Consider the following 23,184-nt stretch of genomic DNA (forward strand, 5'->3'; position numbering starts at 1 on the left):
GAACAGAAATATTTTTGCTTATGCTGTATTTTTATGAACAGGAATTTAAAAGTTTTGTGTAGCCAAACTTGTCAGCTGTGTTCTTTTATGGCTTCTAGTTTTTCTGTCATAAATAGAAAGGATCTCCCCTTGCCAAGTTCATAATTTTCCCATTGTCATTTACTGAATAGGCTATCATTTTCCCACAAGGCAGAAAAGCTACGTTTGGGACTTAATATTTTTCTATGTTTGTGCTTGTTCCAAACTAATTGATTCATTACTGCTTTCTAATATATGTTTTGATATATGATGAAGCCAATTCCTATTTATTTTTTTATTTCAAAATATTATTGGCATTCATATGCATTCATTCTTACAATTTGTCAAGTTCCAGAAAAGAAAATATGTTGAGGTTCTATATGAAATTATATTAAATGTACATATTAGTTATTACAATATTATTGACTATATTCTGTATGCTGTACTTTACATCCCCATGACTATTTTATAACTAATAATTTGCATTTTTTAATACCTTCACCTTTTGCCACCAGTATATTGCTGAGTTTTCAATCAAAGAAAATGATGTGTATCTTCATTTATTCAGATCTCATTAAATTCTATAGTTTTTCTTGTATATTTCTTGTTAAATCTATTTTTAGGTATTTTATAATTTAGGTTACTGTCGTGTATGTGTTTTCTTTTTATACTAGATTGACTTATTATTAAATCTTATGGCTGTCTACTTAACTGATAACACAGAATAGGTAAATGTCAAAGACTTGTCAGAGAATATAGTTTAAACTCATTCCGGTTCAGTGATTACCTAGAACCTAATTGAGAGAAATGATATACATAATTGTCTCAAAGACGAAAAATAAAAATGTGTCTTTGGCTTATACCAGACTGAAAAATGTGCTATTTACTTGGACCACATATTGGATATGTATGGAACTCTCCCTCATTCCATTTTGATGTTAGGCCATTGCCCTATGAAAACTCTTTCCAGAACTTACTAGAAGGTTATTTTTCAAAGATGTTGTTTTCTATATTACATTTGTCATATGTAGGAAGCTCTCAAAGAGGAATTCCCTGGTCTTTGCTTCTCCTGAGAAACTGTTTTATGCTTTTATCTAGGGCCTCGATTATAAATCATGTAACTGATAGCATTTCCCTCCGCATTGGCTGCTAGAGAGCTTAGCGTCAAATTTTCACTCACCTCTAACAAATGCATAAGATTTTCATGGATGCATTTGAATTCTAAGCTTCTTTCTGGCTTTGTTGAACGTTCTTTTCTACACTCATACCTGTTTTGCATTGATTTTTATTTCATTACATCTTATATATCTTTGTAATCTACTTTAAATGCCTCCTGGATCAAAACAGACTTGAAAATGCTTATACAGGTTTATAGCCTATAATGCATTCTCTAGTTCATGAAATTGCATGATAAATTTGATCTTAAGAACTGTATTTGGAAACAAAGAATTAGACATTCTTTGAACTTACAGATTGGTTAATACATAATAATTTTGCCTTAATTCCTAAAATCAAACTCACTTTTAAAGAACTTATAGTAAGATGATTACACAAGTAAATTTTAGACTCAATGCCTGACTAGGAAATATACACTTCATGAGATCATATTACTTATTTTTATCTCTTACCATCTGAAATGTGTATTTGCTCTCTGTTTTGTGCTTAATACTGAAAACACAATTCCTCAGCAAAGACTTATTCTATTTCTGTATTTCAAAATTTCCAAGAGAAGAATTTTTTTTTTTTTTTAATTAATTTTATTGGGGTGACAATTGTTAGTAAATTTACATAGATTTCAGGTGTACAATTCTGTATTACATCGTCTATAAATCCCATTGTGTGTTCACCACCCAGAGTCAGTTCTCCTTCCATCACCATATATTTGATCCCCTTTACCCTCATCACCCACCCCCCACCCCCTTACCCTCTGGTAACCACTAAATTATTGTCTGTGTCTATGAGTTTTTGTTTCTCATTTGTTTGTCTTGTTCTTTTTGGTTTATATACCACATATCAGTGAAATCATAGGGTTCTTTGCTTTTTCTGTCTGACTTGTTTCACTTAGCATTATTCTCTCGAGATCCATCCATGTTGTCACAAATGTTCCTATATCATCTTTCCTTAACGCCGAATAGTATTCCATTGTGTATATGTACCACAACTTCTTTATCCATTCATCTATCGAAGGACATTTTGGTTGTTTCCATGTCTTGGCCACCGTAAACAAAGCTGCAATGAACATTGGCGTACACGTGTCACTATAGAGAAATGCTTTTATATTTTTGGGGTAGATACCCAGGAGAGCGATTGCTGGGTCATATGGTAATTCTATTCGTAATTTCTTGAGGAACCTCCACACTGCCTTCCATAGCGGCTGCACCAGTCTGCATTCCCACCAACAGTGTATGAGAGTTCCTTTTTCTCCACAGCCTCTCCAACACTTGTTACTATTTGTTTTGTTGATGAAAGCCATTCTGACTGGGGTGAGGTGATATCTCATTGTGGTTTTCATTTGCATTTCTCTGATGATTAGCGATGTTGAGCATTTTTTCATATGTCTATTTGCCATTTGTATATCCTCTTTAGAGAAATGTCTCTTCAGGTCCTCTGTCCATTTTTCAATTGGGTTGTTTGTTTTTTTGTTGTTGAGTTTCATGAGTTCCTTGTATATTTTGGATATTAGCCCCTTATCAGAGGAACTGTTTGCAAAAATCTTCTCCCATTCAGTTGGTTGCCTCATTATTTTGTCAATAGTTTCTTTTGCTGTGCAGAAGCTTTTCAGTTTCATATAATCCCATTTGTTTATTTTAGTTTTTACTTCCATTGCCTTTGGAGTCAAATTCATAAAATGCTCTTTGAACCCAAGGTCCATAAGTTTAGTACCTATGTTTTCTTCAATGCAGTTTATTGTGTCAGGTCTTATGCTTAAGTCTTTGATCCATTTTGAATTAATTTTGGTACATGGTGACAGATAGCAGTCCAGTTTCATTCTTTTGCACGTAGCTATCCAATTCTCCCAGCACCATTTATTGAAGAGGCTGTCTTTCGTCCATTGTATGTTTTTAGCTTCTTTGTCAAAAATTATCTGTCCATATTTATGTGGTTTTATTTCTGTGTTCTCAATTCTATTCCATTGGTCTATGTGTCTGTTTTTCCGCCAATACCAAGCTGTTTTGATTATTGTAGCCCTGTAGTACAAGGAAAAATCAGGGAGTGTGATACCTCCAGTATTGTTCTTTTTTTTTTAATATTGCTTTGGCTATTCGGGGTCTTTTGTGGTTCCAAACAAATCTGATGATTTTTTGTTCTATTTCTTTAAAAAATGCCATTGGGATTTTAATGGGGATTGCATTAAATCTGTATATGGCTTTGGGTAATATGGCCATTTTAACTATGTTGATTCTTCCAATCCATGAGCACGGAATGTCTTTCCATTTCTTTGTGTCTTCTTCAATTTCTTTCAAAAATGTCTTATAGTTTTCAGCATATAGGTCCTTCACATCCTTGGTTAAGTTTATTCCTAGGTATTTTATTCTTTTTGCTGCAATTGCAAAAGGAATTGTTTTTTCTATCTCTTTTTCTGAGATTTCATTGTTGGTATATAGGAAAGCAATGGACTTTTGTACGTCCATTTTGTAGCCAGCAACTTTACTATATTCATTGATTGTTTCTAATAGCTTTTTGGTGGAGTCTTTAGGGTTTTCTATGTATAGCATCATGTCATCTGCAAAGAGTGACAATTTAACTTCTTCATTCCCAATTTGGATGCCTTTTATTTCTTTCTCTTGCCTGATAGCTCTGGCGAGGACTTCCAACACTATGTTGAAAAGCAGAGGTGATAGGGGACAACCTTGTCGTGTTCCTGAACGTAGAGCAAAGGACTTCAGCTTTTCACCATTAATTATGAGATTAGCTGAGGGCTTGTCGTATATGGCCTTTATTATGTTGAGGTATTTTCCTTCTATACCAATTTTAGTAAGTGTTTTAATCATAAATGGATGTTGTATCTTATCAAATGCTTTTTCTGCATCAATTGATAGAATCATATGATTTTTGTCCTTTATTTTGTTTATGTGATGTATCACATTGATAGATTTGCGAATGTTGAACCATCCTTGTGCCCCGGGGATGAACCCCACTTGGTCGTGATGAATAATCTTTTTAATGCATTGTTGTATTCGATTTGCTAGAATTTTGTTTAGGATTTTAGCATCTGTATTCATCAGAGATATAGGTCTGTAGTTTTCTTTTTTTGTGTTGTCCTTACCAGGTTTTGGTATCAGGGTAATGTTGGCCTCATAAAATGAGTTAGGGAGTACTGACTCTTCTTCAATTTTTTGGAAGAGTTTGAGCAGGATTGGTATTAGATCCTCTTTGAAGGTTTGGTAGAATTCACTGGTGAAGCCATCTGGTCCAGGACTTTTGATTTTGGGAAGGTTTTTGATGACTGATTCAATTTCCTTACTGGTGATCGGCCTGTTAAGATTTTCCAGTTCTTCATGATTCAGCCTTGGAAGGCTATATGTTTCTAAGAACTTGTCCATTTCTTCTAAGTTATTAAATTTGGTGGCATATAGTCCTTCATAGTATTCTTGGATAATCCTTTGTATTTCTGTGGTGTCCGTGATAACTTCCCCTTTTTCATTTCTGATTTTGTTAATTAGTGTCTTCTCTCTTTTTATCTTAGTGAGTCTAGCCAAGGGTTTGTCGATTTTGTTAATCTTTTCAAAGAACCAGCTTTTTGTCACATTAATTTTTTCTATTGTCTTTTTGTTCTCTATTTCATTTAGTTCTGCTCTGATTTTTGTTATTTCCTTTCTTCTGCTGACCTTGGGTTTCGCTTGTTCTTCTTTTTCTAGTTTTTTAAGGTATAACATGAGGTTATTTATTTGGGATTTTTCTTGTTTCTTGAGATGGGCCTGTAATGATATAAATTTCCCTCTTAAAACTGCTTTCGCAGCATCCCAAAAATTTTGGTAGGATGTATTTTCATTGTCATTTGTTTCTATGTATCTTTTGAGCTCTCCCAAGAGAAGAATTTTTAAGTTACATGAATTTAAAATAATATTTTTGTCACCCAGCATTACAATGTGTAGATGCAAAACAATTGTTTTTAACTGAAGGTATATTTCCAAGTCAACATAAACAGGACAAATACAATTTATAAAACTAGTTTTTAGAAATATTTATCGTTCAGTGAAATATATTAAACAGTGTTCTGAATAAGCTTTTAAAAATATGAACAAATTTTTTAAAAGAATTTGTAATACTAAAATGGATCTATAAAATGGATCTATAAATATTTAAACTATTAATAATCTTACTGAGACAGGTTAGTTAGCATGTTGCTAGGTAGACAGGAAGGTTCCTGGTAGAATAAACAAAAGGCAGCCATATCCTGAAACTCCAGATTCTGGAATGGCTCCTTCACTCCAGGACAAAGATATAAGAATGTGCCTTGAGGTTAATAAATTATCTCATAAGTCCCTTGTGGACAAAAGGAACAGATCTGATAGATAGGAATGGGTTCGTTAATCCCTTTAGGATGGGCAAACAGGACAAACCTGATGGGCGAATTCCATTAGAGGGCAGCTGGCACTCCCTTCTCCAAGCAGGCAAGGGAACATAAAAACCAGAGCCTTTGCCCATGTTGGGCAACCCAGTCGGGAACCCTTCTCGGTCCAAGAGCTGTGACTCTTTACTTTTAATAAACTATCCTCTTTTACAATTCTCACCTCTCCTTGGTCCGTGCTTCCATTCTTCAGTTTCACAAGACACAATCCTGGCACTCACAGAAAAATTTCCTACATAATTTGGTTGCTCGTCCGAGATTGAAGGAGAGGAATATATTATCTGTGCCTTTCTACTTGCCCACTTATGGGTCTTCATCATTTTTTGTCTCTTTCTCCTGTCACACAAATATCTGGCCTCCGTCAGCCATTTAAAAGTGACTAGTGCGCCTGCTGACCTTAAGACACGACGTAAAGGCTTTGCGGAAGGGCTCTGGTTCATCCCCCCCAGCACTGAGCAGGGGGAATGTTGCCCGTAGTAGCTTTCTCTTGTGAGGAGGGAAGCCCAAGAATGGTGCGAGGTTGGGGTGAACAATCCTTGGTAGCAACTGAGGAGCTCTGGCTGCCGCTACTTTGCAGTGAGTTCCAAACGCACCCTGGGTCTTCTGACCTGACTCTCCAGTAGGATGCCATTTGAATGCTCCCTCCCCACACCTAATATTTTCTCCTATTCCTCTGCTGCTCTTCTTCCTTTCCACGAGGAGACTGAATACTGGCATGCGACTGGGGTTGCAGACCTTTGCAGGCAACTGAGGAGCTCTGGCCTCGGCTACTCTGCAGGGAGTTTCCAAAGGTCTCACAGGTCCCGCCCCAGCCCAACCGCCTGTAAGGGTGCTGGCTGAACATCTCCTCCAACGATGTTGCTCTTTTCATCCTGCCACTTTCTCTCCTCAGCTCTTGAGGTGTTGGTCCGGAGCCCCTTCCCCGTGAGACCTCCTCAGCACTCTCCACCAGCCTCAAGACATCTTAAGGTAAGAATGTGGACCTCTTCCTCTATAGACATCTCTGGTTAGTCAGGATAAAATTTACTGGCATATAGCATACCCTCTCGTATCATCCTATTGTGAACTCCTCTTAGTTTTAAAGCGCAGATGGAGGTGTCCTGGAATTCCCACCCAACATCTCTGTTGTTTTTGTGCCCTTCCCACCTGTTGCCGACTTTCCAATAATTGTTTAGTGGCTCAAGTTCATCTAGGAGGCTGCCCCTGGGGTCCCAAGTATCTCACCGCCTTTCTTTTACACCTCTGTTGTTGCCAATCATCAGGCAAAGTTTTTAAGGAGGACCAAGATATTCCGGACTCACTTTTCCTTAAGGAAGCAGCCTTATCTGAAGCCTTTTCGGAAGCCTTTTGGGGCTTTAGATGTCTCTTTCTGTCCCCCACCCCCTCATATTTGGGCTTCAGAGCCTCCTTCCACTCCCTCTTACCTATGCCTTATGCCTTCCTTACAAGCTTTGAGTATATACTCCCTCCTTAAACACCTCTATTCAGAAGGCCGCTATTATATCAATTGCATCATCAATTTTCCAGGTGCCCAGAGTCAGGCCATATACCCTTCCACTTTAAAACATCCCATCTTTGGCCACGGCTTTTATCAGTCTGTGGGTGGCTGGCACCAGACATCCAGGCGGGTACACACACGGATATGGGCAGGCGCACTCCTGGGACACGGGCTAGGCAGTCCAAGTAAGCGCTACTACCCTGGCGTGCCGTGTCTCCACACATGCCTCGGAACTAGTCGTACAGTCTCCTGGATTGAGCTAGAGGACACTCTAGTCACAGTTGTTGGGAGACGAACAGTAAAGGGACGCCTTTCTCTTCTCCCTCCCTTCCACATGGGCAATCAGCCCTCACATGCCTTCCCCGCTGGATTGCATCTTGAAACATTGGGACAAATTTGACCCTCAGATTCTAAAAAAGAAATGGCGCCTGGTCTTCTTTTGTTCCGACGCTTGGCTTAAATACAAATTACAAGATGGGGAGACTTGGCCTTCAGAGGGAAGTATTAATTATAATACTGTTATGCAGCTAGATCTGTTTTGCAGATGGGAAGGCAAATGGTCAGAAGTTCCATATATTCAAGCTTTCTTCACTCTGAGGGACAACCCAGACCTCCGTGAGAAATGTAAAGTGGATCCGGCTTTTTTGGCTATAATTTCTAGTCTCCCTCCTCTAAAGGAGACCCCTTCAAAAGAGACCCACTCAAAGAAACCTCCAATGGGACTTTCCTCCCCCAAGGGGGAGGCCCCCCACAGGAGGTACCCAGTCAGAACAACATCCCAAAACTCTATACCCTAATCTTCCTCTTGAGCTGGCCTTTGCCTCGACTCCCTCCTGTTTCCCTCCTTATCCAGGACTTTCTGTATAATAGCACACCCAGCTGGAAGCAAATCTCCTTCCTTTACAGGAGATGCCATGAGAAATTGGGCCTGTCACGGTTCAAGTCCCTTTCTCCCTACAAGATCTCAAACAAATAAAAGGAGATCTAGGGAAGTTTTCAGATGACCCTGATAAATGTACAGAAGCTTTCCAAAACTTAACCCAAGTCTTTGACCTCTCTTGGAAAGATGCCATGTTAATCTTAAATCAGACTCTCACTAATTCTGAAAAACAAACAGCCCTAAAAGCTGCCAAAAAGTTCGGAGATGATTAGTTCCTAGCATATCATGATAAACAGGCAGGACGGGCATTCCATTCGGAAATCCCCACCTGCTTGGGAGCTGCGACTCTTTACTTTTAATAAACTATCCTCTTTTACAACTCCTCACCTCTCGTTGGTCTGTGCTTCCATTCTTCGGTTTTGCGAGACACGATCCTGGCACTCACAGAAATATTTCTACATCATTACTTCATGCAAGTGAGAAAAGGTGACTGAAGATATTAAAAACCATTGAATTTATTTAACTATGTTTTTTCCTGAAGTGTTCTCGACATGAAGAATGACAGTCATGAGGTCACAGAATTATCTGGGAACATCAGCTAGGTGTTTCTACACAGGATTCCCAAAGGGCAGAGAAACAGTGGGGTGGATTAATTCTGACAATGATAAGCTTCTCATGAGGAACAATGAACATAATGTTGGGGCTGCTAGCAGGTTGTGAGAGAATTCATAGGCAGGTAGAAATACATAAGGAAGATTTATTAAAGTAAAGGGTCAGCTGGGCAGAGTGTGCTGGAGACTACTGCCCAATCTTTGTTTCAGCTGAAGTTTTATATTTTCTAACCAGAATGTAAATTGCTTCAGCCTGTAGTGGAATCTTCTTTTGTATTTTGGCTTTGTCATTGGGGTGGGGGAAGGTGCAGTTCAAACTGGTTATCACAACCTTTGCAACGTTATGTAAATTTAAGTTGGACCCAGGAGTGGATCCTGAACAGATGCGAAAACCCCTCCCAAGACATGGACTTGGCATGTAAGGCCAAAGTAAATAGAAACATTAAAACTGGTATGCATAGTAAATCTATAGCAAACAGAGTCATTAAGTTTTGGCAGAAAGGAGACACAGAAAAGAAAGCTTTCAAAAAGTCCCAAGCTAAATTACACTTGTTAAATCAAATTATTCCAGGGGTCCAAGTCTCAAAATAGAAGATTTAGTGCCACCATGACAATTCCCCTGTCTTATCACATAATATGATCTAATCAGACCAAACTTTTGCCAAAAGACTGAAGTCAGAAGCACAACCAAGTTGATCCAAGTGTGCTCATTTTGACACAGAGAAAACATTTCTAATACTTTTATTTAAAGAAATAAAATTAATGGGTGACCTTCATAGAAGAGGTATAGAATGAATTTCTTGTTTGAGCTTCTTTTGTGTTCATTTGATAGTTTAGAGAAATCTGTAAAGATCTGCTTCTCTACTTCTTAGCTTGATCAGTCTACCTGGTTGGAACATGAGGTCAACGATGTATACTTCAGGAGGAGGGAAACCCCCAGTCACTCCCTTTAGAGATTCATTTATCAGCTTGACTTCATTCCAAGCTCTGCCATACTCCCCTCGAACCAGAGAGCAGCCAACGCCAATTTTATCAGCCAGAGCCTGTGGGAGAAGATCAACTGAGAGTAAGGAGGGAGGAGTGGAGAAAAATCCTTAGTTGTAAGACTCACCTTAGTTGCAGATAAAATACACAACTCTTGCAAACTAGTGCTTAGAAAAGAGGCTGAAAAAAATGTGGAATATTGTGATAGGGGCCAATAAAATGTGGTTAAGTTCCCTTGTTCCTCAAGATTCTGTAGATTCAAAACCCTATGTAGGTCCTCCTGGGAAGTGACAGTTTTCAAGCTTATCGGCCCAAGATTGATAATGTTATTGGAGAAAAGCTATTCTGTGAGCTTTCAGCACTAGTGCATTTATCAATCTTTCCATGCCTCTTCGCTGCTCTTTGGGTGAGATACACAGTGGGGGGGACCCAATTGGGGGGGACCTGTTTCTAGCCCATTTATGGTGTGATGCGGATGGGTATTGTGGAGCAGGAAGAAAATTGTAAGTGGTCCTTCTTGGGTTGCCTGCTGCCACCTCCTCAGGTGTTGCTTATGTTTCTTGAAAGTTGGCTCTTCAATTTGTTTTGGTTTAGAGGTTATTAAAAAAATACCCTTAAAATAATCTGGAAACTTCTTAGCCACATGATAGTGGATAAGAGCTGGGTCAGACTGCCTGGGTTTGAATTTCAGCTCATTCACTTATAGTTGTTGTCACCTCAAACAAATGCATCAGCCTCTCTGTGCTCCCGTTTCTTCATCTGTGAAATGAGGCTAACAATAGTATAGCCACCTTCCTTACAGGGTGGTTATAAAGATGAAGTGAATTAATACATGTCAAGAGCTTAGAGCCATGAATGCTAGCACAGAGTACTCAGTAAATGTTCCTAGTACTAGACGGCAAGATTTGTGTTGTTTTAATAATCTCTATATGCATTTGTTAATGTAATTTATGTGAAGGCAGAGCACTCTGATATTGTGATTTCTAACGAGAAATATTTTGGTCTTCCTCAGAGTTTCTGGCACAGAGCTCCTAAAATCCTTGGAATTTCATATGTGTAGAGAGCCATCAAGATGTCTTGTGTTATGCTAATGATGACTTTTGGACTACACCTGAGGATAGGGGCTAGTTGCCAAGAGAAATCAGCCATATGATTAGAGGTTTGGAACTTTTAGTCCCATCCCTCTGACCTCTGGGAAGAGGAGGCTGGAAATTGAATCAATCATCAATAGCCAATGATTTAATCAACCATGCCTATGTAATGAAGCCTCCATAAAAACACAAAGCAGAGGGTTCAGAGACCTTCTGGGTTGATGAACAGGTAGAAATTTGGGGTAATGGCCTGCCTGGACAGGCCCTTTCCCCACACCTTATCCAATGCATCCTTTCCATCTGGCAGTTCCTAAGTTCTTTTACAATAAAATGGTGAGGTAATAAGTAAAATGTTTCCCTGAGTTCTGTGAGCAGCTCTTGCAATTTAATGGAACTCAGGGATGAGGTTGTTGGAACCTCTACTCTATAGCTGCTCAGTCAGAAGCACAGGTCATAACCTGGGTTTGAGACTGGCATCAGGAGTGGGGTGGGGGTAGTCTTGTAGGACTGAGGCCTTCACCTGTGGGATCTGATGCCATCTCCAGGTAGATAGTGTCAGAATTGAGTTGAATTATAGCACACCAAACTGGTATCAGAGGATTGTTTTGATGTGTGGAACACACCCCCTCCCATGTTGGAATTAGTACTAGAATCATTTTATACTCATAGTCTAGTGGGGTAGAGAGACAAAAATATAAACATATAATTAACTTTTCTAAAATAATATTTATTGATCCCTTACTCCATGTCAAGACACTTTAAATCATCCAAACAACCCTGTGAAATAGATACTATCGTACTTCCCATTTTATAGAAAGTAAAACTGAGGTCAGATAATTTTCCCAAGGTCATAGTAGGTGGTGACCTGATGTGAGAGTCAGGGAATCTGTCTCCCAAGTCTGAGTTCTTAACCTCAGGGTGATACTGCCTCCAGCTGAATTGAATCTGCAAATCTTTATTTTTTTTGTGAAGTAGGAAACAAGGTCATCTACCTAGAGGAAAAGGTGGAGATGAAAAGGCTGAAAAAGAAGGGCAGATGTGGGGCACAGTTGCTGAGGAAAATAGAAGCCTATGACTAGGAGCTGGAAAAGGGTGGCCAGGCAACACATATGTGTACGCATGTTGGACACTCTCAATTGACTGTGGCACTCCTCACTGTCATATTCTGTAGCTTGAGTGTCATCGTGGAAAAGGCAGGCAATTGGATTGGTCCAGGGTGAGCTGGTAAGGCAGAGGGGTGGAAAGATGGGAAGTAATAAAATGAGGGAAATTAGTGAGCAAATTATAAGGTCTGGACAATTCATCAAGGCTGCCAAGGGGGAAAACTTAAACCAAAAAAGAGTCAACAAACTGGAAGAAAATGGAAGAGATAAAATGTATATGTAGGAGGAACAAAAAATTTAGGAGGGGCAGAAGGATAAAGAGATTTTATCAATGAGTATTAGTGTTAGGGATTTTGGTGGTGGGCAAGACCTGAGCAATTAATTGTATAGCTTGGTTGAGCTGTGAGGGTAAAGAATGCAGTTTGGCATAGTGTTACAGACTGAATGTGTATGTACCCCCCCCCCCAAATTTATACGTTGAAACCTCTAAGCCCCAATGCGATAGCATTTGGAAGCGTGGCCTTTAGGAGGTAATTAGGTTTAGGTGAGGTCATGGGGTGGAGCCCTCATGACGGGGATTAGTGCCCTTATAAGAGGAGGAAGAGACCAGCCTGTGCTCTCTTTCTTTCTGCCATGTAAGGATACAGTAAGAAAGTGGCACTACAAACCAGGAAGTGGGCCACTCTAGATATTGAATCTCCTGGCATCTTGATCTTGGAGTTCTCAGCCTCCAGAACTGTGAGAAATAAACGTTTATTGTTTAAGGCACCCAGTCTATATTTTGTTAAAGAAGCCCAAGCAGACTAATATAGTGCCTATGAAACACTTAAGTGCAGCTAGCAAGGCGGTAAAGAGATACACCGATCTGGAATCAGGAGAGGTTCGTGGGACAGAGAACAGGATCTGGAAATTTAGTCATGTAGATGGTATTAAGGCCACATGAGAGGATGACCTCACTGTGTGAAGTACATAAGAGGAGAAAAGCCTGCATCGGAATCTTGAGGGACCCCAACATTTAAGAGAAGGATGGAGTAAAAGAGGTCTCTAAAGGTTGAGATGAAATGGCAAGATAGGAATGTTGCCATGCAGCAGCCTACCTGTCTGTCTCCTTGTACCTACCCCCAAAGAAAGGAGAGTCTGAGATGGATCCTTTCAGGGATTTTGCTTCACCTTTGTGTTTGCACTTTATGTCCTTGTTTGGCTTCAAAAAGATAGCAGGTCAGCCAATGACAAGTAAGATTCCCCATGGGGGGAGGACAACTCAAGCCAGGCACAGTCGAGTGGGGACCAATAGGAGAACCCATGGGGTTCATAGAGGTGGGCACAGCCCCCCTCCTTCCCCAGGCTAAGGAAAGCCTCTGCAGTTGCATTCCTTCCCAAAACCTGCAAGGGAAGAGATTCGGTGATGTGCTCTCCATCTATTCATATGCATATAGGTTTTGTCCCTTGGGGAAGTACAGACATCCTGAGACTTACGGGTCTGCTGCCTGTAGGCAAGGGTGATTGGCTTGAATCGGTTTCCTATTGTCATGTGTGGGATTCACAGATCTTGAGATTGACAAGCTTTATCTCCTTTACTTCCCCACCTAACTAATAAAAGCTGATGCATAGGCCCGATTCAGGGCATCCAGTTCTTGAAACTGGGGGTCTCTTGGCCCTGCTTAAAATCTATTATTGGCTACTGTCTTTTCTTAACCCTGCGCCGCCCTCCTCGCTCCCCACAACTCTCGTCGCGTGGGATGCAATACAGGAGAAGTTACTAAAGAGAATGGTGTCAAAGAAAAAATGATCAATGACAAATTCTTTGACATATCAAGTAACACAGACCACTATAATACTTATTGAGAGGGAGCAAAGGTCAGACTGAAATGAGTTGAGAAGAAAAATGAGAGGTATGCCGAGGAGGATCAAGGAGTTAAGATAATTCAGAATTTTGACGAGGAGTGAGAATTATTTGCAGATAGAAGGAGCATTACGGTAGGTTTTGATTAAGATAGTCATGGATTCAAATTCCAGCTGTACCTTTGGTTGACCTTGGGTAAATTCCTTCTTTAAGTAATTGTTTTCTTGTCTTTAAAAGAAGGGTAGTCATTTCAACCTTTGGCATTTTTGAGACTTCACAATTATGTTTATCAACTGCCTGGAACTCAGCTCAAAATGATGGTGGTCATGGTAATAGGATCTATAGTAGTAGTTGTAGATATTATGAGAAAAGATAATATATTTTCTCTTTAAATATTGGAGACTCAAGTTTTGATTTTAAAGGAGAAACAGCTCATAATAGAGAAAGAGTTTTAAGACAGGAGAGAAGAATGGATAGAGTAAGAAATTCAAGGAAACAGAAAAACGCATTTGGATTATAAATAGAATTAGCTTGGAACTGGAGGCTAGATACATATGGATGCAATAAGGCTTATGGGTATTTGGGAGAGGACAACAATTTTATACATTCTGTCTATAGTTCAGAAACCATTTTCTTAACTCCTATTGTATTCTAGACACTGGGTACAATGGAGAAAACCTCTTAAACCTGATCCTTCCCTAGTGTCCCCTATCTCAGTAAGTAATGCCATCCTCACCGGTTGCCCTGCCCTAATCCTGGAAATCATTTTTTTCTTTTCATGCACTCTCTCACACCACACCTAGGCAGCCACAAACTCCTTTCAGCTTTATCTTCTAAATCTTCCTCTAAAATTTACTCCCCCTTTCACATCCTCTACTTTGGCTTCAGTATAGGTCAACCATACTTCTTGCTCCAGTCTTCCTGTCTCTAGTCTTGCCCCAGCTCTAATCCATTTCCCATTCTGTTGTCTGAATGGTCTTTCAAAAGCATGTTACCTATTTCCCCTGAACAACTTTCAGTGGCCAATCACATGGTGCTTTATGATCTGATCCTTTAGCCTCATCCAAAGCTTCCTTTTTCTTCATCCAGACAAACTCTTCTAAGTTTCCCAAATGGCCCATTGACTCTCATACCTGCTATTTTGTATAAAATGTTTGCTTTGTTTAAAATACTCTTCTCTTCCTTCCTCACCTGTTGAAATCCTATGTAGCCTCTAATACTCAGGCTACGTATCACGTTCTCTCCTGAAACTTTCCCTGACGTCACCTTAGAACCCACAAGTCTGGCTTAGGTACCCCTTGTTGCACACAGGGACTGTCACTTTAGTATCTCTATATTCCAGACCATAGAAGAGGCCCTGGCCTATAGTCGGTGTATAATATGTAAATGTTGAATGAATATGCTTTCAATAGCCTGGCGAATATATATAGAATGATCACACATAAATATATGTACACACGTACATATAAGTAAAGATAAGTAAATCTAAGTGATAGGATTAATGTTATACAGTTAAATATTAGAGCTAGCTCACTCATTATGATAGAGAATACATTTTTACCTAATGGCAAATGAGGCAAACATCTTAAATACCTTGAAAAGCAAGGCTCGATGGTAGAAGATTCCTTTTTTGATCTGTCCAATTGGTACAACATTGGATTTAAATTGAAATTTTAGTTCACTTATATGAAGTTCCCAGCTGAAATCTTGTAGTTTCTCTTTTGGAATTGTACCACCCATTTTTTCTGCCACATACCTGTGTCAATTACATTGAGATCAAATCAATCAAGGTTAATGTCTCACTTTGGATGCTTTAAGTGTAACTCTATGTATAATTATATGTGTAAAAACTATATTCTCTCAGATTTTTATTGTTTTACTTTTAAGAATGCACTTACTGTAAGTAGGTTAACATTATGCTTACTGTATTCAAAGTATCATATATAAACTGAAATTCCAACAATAGCATTCAACGTAAGGAAAGACGTGAATGCTAATTTTCCCAATACTTATAACAGGATACACATAAATATCACACTAAATTTGTAGTGCAGTTTTAAATGCAGTTTTAAAATGTTACCTTACTCTTGAAAAGTATTTTTAAATGTTGCAATCTGAAATCCAAGGCATTGTACTAACATATGCTCCTTCTTTTAAGAAATTTCAACTCAGAGACAAGACAGACACAGGAATATTTCTCATTAGATTCACAAATGTTTTCAAGTTTTATAATTTTTTTCTTTTAAATTTTATTTACCTTTTTAATTTAGAGAAAGACATGGCATATACGTAACACTGAAGTTAGAGGAGAGAGGAAGAGGCAAAAAAGGAAAAAATGAGTAACAGTTAGGTGAGGAGGCAGGATGGAGGCGGTATACTTTGCCTGTGGGTTTCTTCTAATACTAGGATCTCCCTGAAAAAGTCAGTAAATGCACCTTTAAAAATCCTCTGTATACTAAGGCTACTACAACTTGAAGTAAAGGCAGAATTGCAAATTTGAAAGAAAGAATTTCCTCTTGCTGTGTGTGGAACCAAGCGAAGAACAATGGGGAAAACCAAGAGAAAGGGTTGGGGAGAAAGCTAAGGACCTGACCCGTGGTCGCACCTGGTCAAGTGTGCTGTAATGAATGGTGGCAACCAAAGGCATGGGGACAAATCTCTGTATCTCTATCTTAGTGTGGGCTCAGGTTAAAAAAAGCAATTATTTGGGAATGATGAAAAGTATTTCTGATAGGAACAAAGCACAAAGAAATTTGACCAATGTTGAAAGGAGCTATCAGAGTTCTGCTTGAGTCATCAGTTCTCAAGGACATCAGGAAAACTTTGGTAGCCAAAAATGTTCTCTTCCAATTCTGGCTGACAAGAAGTCAATGATCTGGTGGCTGTGTTTCTTGCGGTTGTCACATCCAGGTTTGATGACTGCAGCTCACTTCTATTTGGAGTAGATACGAGCTCCCACGGAGACCACCGCTGCTGCATAATCCAGTAGCTCAACTACTGGTTGGTGTCAGTCATGAAGGCTAGCCTCCATTCCTATGAATTCCTAATCCCTTACAGCTACCAAATCAGGTTCTCAGCTTCTCTTAGTGGAATCACAATAAACCCTCTAATTAAGAAGGCAGTTTCACAGTTTATACAGAGCCTGCCTTAGAATACTTATGCTCCCACTTTAGGGCAATGTGAAACACACAACATAAAAATAGGGGATGGTTATTTGTATTAGAAAATAACTTGTGAGTTTACAAACAATTCACAATAAGATTTCTGTAAATTGTGAACAACCTATATACGCAAGGAATGATTTAATTTTCAAACTTTTGATTCATTCATAACGTCTCCAGGATCACATTGAAAGATGATTTTCATGGTTTAGCTGGAGAAAATGACACAGGCAATTTTGCCTGTTTTTATTTTTAAAATTTATTTAATCTATCTTTTTTAGTAAAGTATAATTGGCATATGTATAGGCATTTTTCTTTATTTTATTTTATTTTTAAATTAAAATTTATTGGGGTGACAACGGTCAACAAAACTATACAGGTTTCAAGCATCCAATTCTATAATAAATCATCCATTTACTTCATTATGTGTTCACCATCTAGAGTCAGTTCTCCTTCCATCTCCGTATATTTGACCGGCATTTTTCTTTAAGCAATTTTCAGTGCCTAGTTCTGGTTCTTGGCAGCAATATGATTTAAAATAGAATTGAGAATTTTTTTCAGTTCACTGTGTTTCTGCTTCAGAATCAGAGGTAGGAAGCTATAAAGTTCAATTTTATTATGGTGCAGTTGTATGAAAAGTGGCTAAAAAATGCAAACCACTAAAATAAAAAATATTTTTCAGGAATTAAAAATGTGTATATATATAGACAACTTACTCTGCAAGAACTTCAATCTGTTCCTTTATATTGGTTATGGGAAGTATTGATTTAGTCACTTCATACACATAAACACAGAAGTCAGGATCAGAGGGAGGGTACCATTCTTTATCAGGGCTTCCTTCTCCAATGTTTTTTGATACTGTGGTAACCTCTTCCTCCTCCTTCACTTTTTCCTCTTCTTTTTTTCCTCTGACTTTCCTTTAAGAGTAAACAAATCAATCAAAATCACAAAATGAATAAACACTAACAATGCTCTGAGTTAATCTGAAGAACATCCCAGAAATACAGTGTTTATACTGCAACAATCATACCATATATTGTTTTCAAATTTTCAATGACAATGATAAAGTTTTAGAGTCTGTGTATTTTTTAGGAGAAATTAATTTTCAAGAGAACACTACATGATTGATATCTATTATGAAAATCATATATTGATCTTCTGCACAATTGCTTAGTAAGATGTCTGGCCCATCGTAGATATGTCATAAATAGTTATTGAATTGGAAAAAAATAGGTTGCCTCCTCAGGGAAGTCTATGCCAATCTTATATCACCTCTTGCTTCATGAGACCTGCTGCAGAAAGAATTTGGATCACAATTTTTAAGAAAAATTCTCCAAAACATAGAAAAAAGCAAAACAAAACAAGGATGGTATGGGATTTCCATGTCATGCAAGGACAAAGATCACCAAAAGTTTATCTAGAGAAACATACTTAGCTCTGTACTTAGGAAAAATGGAATGCATTTAGTAAATAATAAAGATACTGTTTAATTAAAGGATAGTATTATAAGTTCCAGACTTAGAGAAATTATTAGCTAACATGTAGATTTTTGTTTAGTAGAAGTGCAAATTATTTCTGTTCAGTGGAAAAGATACTCCCAAAGGTTATAGTTTATTGTCCTGTAGGATGTTAACCATCTATAGGATTTTTTTAAAAATGTAACTTGGCAGTGTTTTCCTAATATTCTTTAATTAAATACTTAGCTTTCCAAATGTTCTTTGAACCAGTATTAACATCTTACTGATTTGCTCATTAATTAATGAGTTGAACAAAAGCAATGGCATGGGTTCTCTTTCCAGGTGACAGGGAGTAAGCACATTTTACGCTGTCTCTGCCACTAAATACAGTCATAAAATCTGGACAGGATGCATACAACAGCTATTTGAAGATTCTGAAAAGTAATTAGTAGCAGGAATATCAGAGAAGATATTGAATTACTGCTGAATTTCTGGTGAGTTTAACTTTTTATTTTTGTCCACTATTCCCCAAGGTGAACTCAAAATAGCCCCAAATTTGGAAGTGGGCATCAGCACAGACAGAGAAAGCTCAAGGAGAGCCCTCTAGAGAAATAGGAAAGAGGCAGAGTGGATAAAAGCCCAGTATCCCCGCCCCCTTAATTTCCTCCATTCTCTTATGACCCAGCTCCTAAGGAATCCTGTGACAGTGAGGCAGTAGTGACATTGGGGTCCCTAAGAGCCTAAAACTGCCTTATTATACTTGCTCAGTCCTCCTGCTATTTGGCTGTAGATATGGATTCAGTCATGGCGAGAGTGTAACAGCGCAGGGTAAATAAAGTTTTTGACTTGAGAACCAAAAGGGAAGTCCGAAGGAACCAGAAAAGACAAGGGAGATCATGGAGAGGAAGGAACTCAGGAAACCAACCCTTTAAATTTGTTTATAAATTCATAGGCTTACTTCCAAGCTGTGTGTGCTGACCCTAAACAGCATATACATAGATTTTGAGGATGGAACTATGAGATAGACCCCTACACAAACAGTTGTTGGCAAACATGGAGGGATGATCCAAATAGCACTGCAAAGCCTTTGAAAACAGGATTGACAGTGGAATGACAATCCACAGAACAGTGGTTAGAATTTGATGACTGAAAGCAACTGGACCAATTAACTGCTAGAACACACACACGAACACTCTTTTCAGAATGTATAAAAGACCCATAAATAAGAAATGTAGGACTCATAAAATGATATTACAATCTAATTACTCAGCATACAAAGAGCCAGGAAAATCTTAACTCACAGGAGAAGACAATCAGTAGACATTAATGCCAAGATGACACAGGTGTAAAATGATCCAACAAGTAAGGCCAAACACTCTTGAAATAAATAGAGTTGGAAAATCTTAGAAAGAAATAGAAATAAAAATAGAATTTTGGAGCTAAAAATACAAACACCAAAATGGAAGAAAAACAATTCCCTGAAAAGTTTAATAGCAGAATGGAGATAACAGAAGAAAGAATCCATGAACTTGAAGATAGATCAATAAAATTATCCTATCTAAACAAGATAAAGAACAAAAGATTGAAAAAGCAATTGACAGAGTCTCAGGGACTTGTGGTACAATTTAAAAAAGGTCTAATATTGATGTCATCAAAGATCAGAAGAAGAGGAGAAAGGATGAAGTAAAGAAAAAAAATATTGACTAAATTAGGGCTGAGATGGTTTCCTCAATTTGGTTCAAGACATAAATCTACATAGTCAAGAATTTTAGTAAATGTCAATAAAGTAAACCCAAAGGATTCCACTCCCAGGTGCATCAAAATCAAGCTATCGAAAATGAAAGCTAAAACAGATGACAGGATTGTCTATCTAGAAAATCTCAAGGAATCTACCAAAAAACAAAACAAAACAACAATAACAACAAAAACCCTCCTAGAACTGACAGGTGAGTTCAGCAAAGTTTCAACCCACAAAATTAATTGTGCTTCTATATAGTAACAACAAATATGTGGAAACCAAAAAAATTTTGGAGCACTTAGAATTGCTCCAAGAAAATTAAATGTTTAGGTATAATCTTTATAAAATAAGTAGAAGTTCTGTGCACTGAATATTAAACATGCTATTGAAAGCACTCAAAGAAGACCTAAATAAATGATGAGATATATTTTGTTCATAGATTATAAAGATGAAACATATTAGAGATGTCAATTCTCCCCCAAATGATCTCATGTAACTCCAATAAAATCCAAGCAGAGATTTTTGTAGACATAAAAAATCTTATTATAAAATGTATATGGAAAGGCACAGGCCCTAAATAGTTAAATCAATCTTGACAAAGAAGAATAAAGTGGGAAGAGTCATGCTACATGATATCAAGTCTTACTAGATAGCTATAGTAATCCAAACACAGTGATACTGGTGGAGGGACAGACACACAGATGAATGCAACAGAACAGAAGACCCAGAAATAGACCCACTAATATGCTCAACTGATTTTTGACAAAAGTATAAAAGCAATTCAATAGAAGAAGTATAGCCTTTTCAACAAATGGTGAGAGAGCAATTAGACGTGAAGGATCCTTGTGGTGATAGAACTGTTCATTATCTTAATTGTAGTCATAGATACGTGACCCTACAGATGTGATAAAATTGTATAGAACTAAATATGCACACATGCGGAAGTAAAACTGGGAGGACCTGAATAAAATCATCGGATTGTATCAATCTAAGATACAATCTAATTTAAAATCTCTAAGCAAAAATAAATGTTTCCCAGTTATATCATCCTAACCTCTCCTTTTTTGAAAGATAAATAAACTGAACATATTCACATCCATAGTAACATTTTTGTAAATTAAAAACCAACACTAGAAAGTCAATTAGAATGGCAGAAAGCATAGATAGGTTTACCTATTTTCTGTATTTACAGGGTAACTTTATAAGATTGGAGAGTTTGACCCTCTGATTACGCAGAGCCACCTATAAATCTAAAACAAAGCAGGTATATTTCTCACTGGGTATGCTGCCTGAAGTAAGAAGAATCATTTGGCATGCAGAAGATGCTATCCAGTACACTGGGCTAAGCACATCAGGGAGGGCAATCTTATTGAGTGACTAAAAAAAGATAATTTACTGGAACTCCTGAATTGTAGTTTCCTGCTGCTATAAACACAAGTATTTCATTTGGGCTCCTTTCCCATGAAGGCTGCCAAGTTGTGTTAATGAGGGCTTGAACACTCACATGAATTTCATTTTTAAATAAATATGGAAACAAGCACTTGGAAAATACAAAATTAACTCTTGTAAAATTAATCCTCAGAAAAATATCAATTTATGATTAAAGATAGCAGAATTTTTACCTTTCTTGCAGATTTTAGCAAAACTACCTCAGAAAACACAGATTTACTGTGTGAATCCAAAACAATGGGGATATTTTCTATGTTCATAGGAGAATGAGTAGGTAGGTAGGCAAGTACAGAGAGTGATTTGTCTGGTCCCAAATTGTGTATAGACATTTGCAGAGTTTAATCACCTGCTCCTTTTTTATATCATCAATTATTTGAATATTTAAATTATAAGGCAAGGCTGGAGGGAGAAATATAAGTCATAAATAATTCAACCCATTTGGGGTTTCATTTTAGGAGGGAAAAGTTTAGTATATGAAAAATAATCACACTACCAGGTAGCATGCAATAAATTCCACATGAGTGATAAAAATAAGAAATTCAAGAAGTTCAATGTCAAAAGAAATCTATTCCATTGGGTATCCTAGTCTACCCAATCTATTCCTAAAGGATGAGAAGGGAGTATTGTATGAAATGGAGATACAATTCATTGTGGGCTTAGGAGGGTACATTGTGTGTGTGTGTGTGTGTGTGTGTGTGTGTGTGTGTGTGTGTGTACATAGTTTATTTAGTTTGTTGTCTGTCTCTCCGCTAGTTCCATGAGGGCAGAAGTTTTTGTTCACTGCTATATCTCCCACACCGGAACAATTCCTTAAAACTAGTATTTGCTTTTTCCATTTTACTGACGGGGGAATTCGGTCAAAGAGAAGGTAACCTATTTGCTCAAGACACAGTTTATAAGTGTGGACCTAGTCCAAAATGACCATTTCCCGCAAAACTCAGATTTCTGTTCTCTTGAATGAACGCTAATGCCTATGTGTGTCAACCAAGCATTGTACTAAATACTGGGGATGAAATTCCAATCCACATGTTTTTGTCCTCAAGGAGTTCAGAGTCTGGTAAAGGAGAAGCACCGAGAGGCCACATGAGGAAAAGAAGGGGTGAGGAGGAAAAGGGAGTGGAAGCAGGGAAGAGCAGGAAGTGTCAGCGCTGGAATAATAGCAATAGAACAGAAGCAGAGATCAGAATAATAAGCAGCAGAGACCAACAATAGAAAATATAGTCGGAAATAGAAAATAAACAGCTCTGAGATTTGAGAAGGAGAACAAACCACTTCCCACACCTTAAGAGACCGTAGGGGACAGTCCCAGTTTAGAAAGTAAATGCTCGATATATGGGTCAAATAGCCTCCAATACCACAGTGGTTCTGAAGGGCTAAAGTCAACAATAATTAAAGGGTCAGTCATGGCATGTCACAGGATGTCCAGATGGTCTTTTGAAGAATCCAGAGAGTGCTCACAAGAGAGATAATATGTTTAAAATTATGTAAACAAGTAGAAAGCATGTTTAAAATATGCCAAGCCCAAAAAGCATGAAACCACATTGTAATTGTTCCAATCAAGTAAAAACTTGGTCCTGTTACCCTTCTCTCTCTCTTATGGCCTCTGGAAGAGTCAGGAATTTCAGTGAGCAAGGTGAGGAGGGGGTGTAAAAGCATAATGCAGGAAAAAAGAGGACTGTACTGCAGCCGGGATGGGTCACCACCTGCAAAGGCAGCTACTGGTGGAGGACAGCAAAGTTCATTTTAAGTGGATTACTGCACAAGGTTGGATTTTTAAAT

At 38.2% G+C, this 23,184-nt stretch overlaps 1 protein-coding gene across 1 annotated transcript in view; it reads right to left on the reverse strand.

Moving 5' to 3' along the window:
• Positions 1-8,469: 8,469 nt before the first annotated feature.
• Positions 8,470-23,184, reverse strand: part of ARMC3 (armadillo repeat containing 3) — a 67,866-nt gene continuing 53,151 nt past the window's right edge. The window contains exons 11-13 of the mRNA XM_081078315.1: positions 17,478-17,678; positions 15,194-15,356; positions 8,470-9,622 (exon numbers count right to left, since the gene is read on the reverse strand). Coding sequence (XP_080934441.1) covers positions 9,413-9,622; positions 15,194-15,356; positions 17,478-17,678 — 574 coding nt within the window. The 3' untranslated portion in view covers positions 8,470-9,412. The remainder of the gene's footprint in view (positions 9,623-15,193; positions 15,357-17,477; positions 17,679-23,184) is intronic.

This window comes from Rhinolophus hipposideros, assembly GCF_964194185.1.
Source record: "Rhinolophus hipposideros genome assembly, chromosome: 1".
NCBI classification, from domain to species: domain Eukaryota; kingdom Metazoa; phylum Chordata; class Mammalia; order Chiroptera; family Rhinolophidae; genus Rhinolophus; species Rhinolophus hipposideros.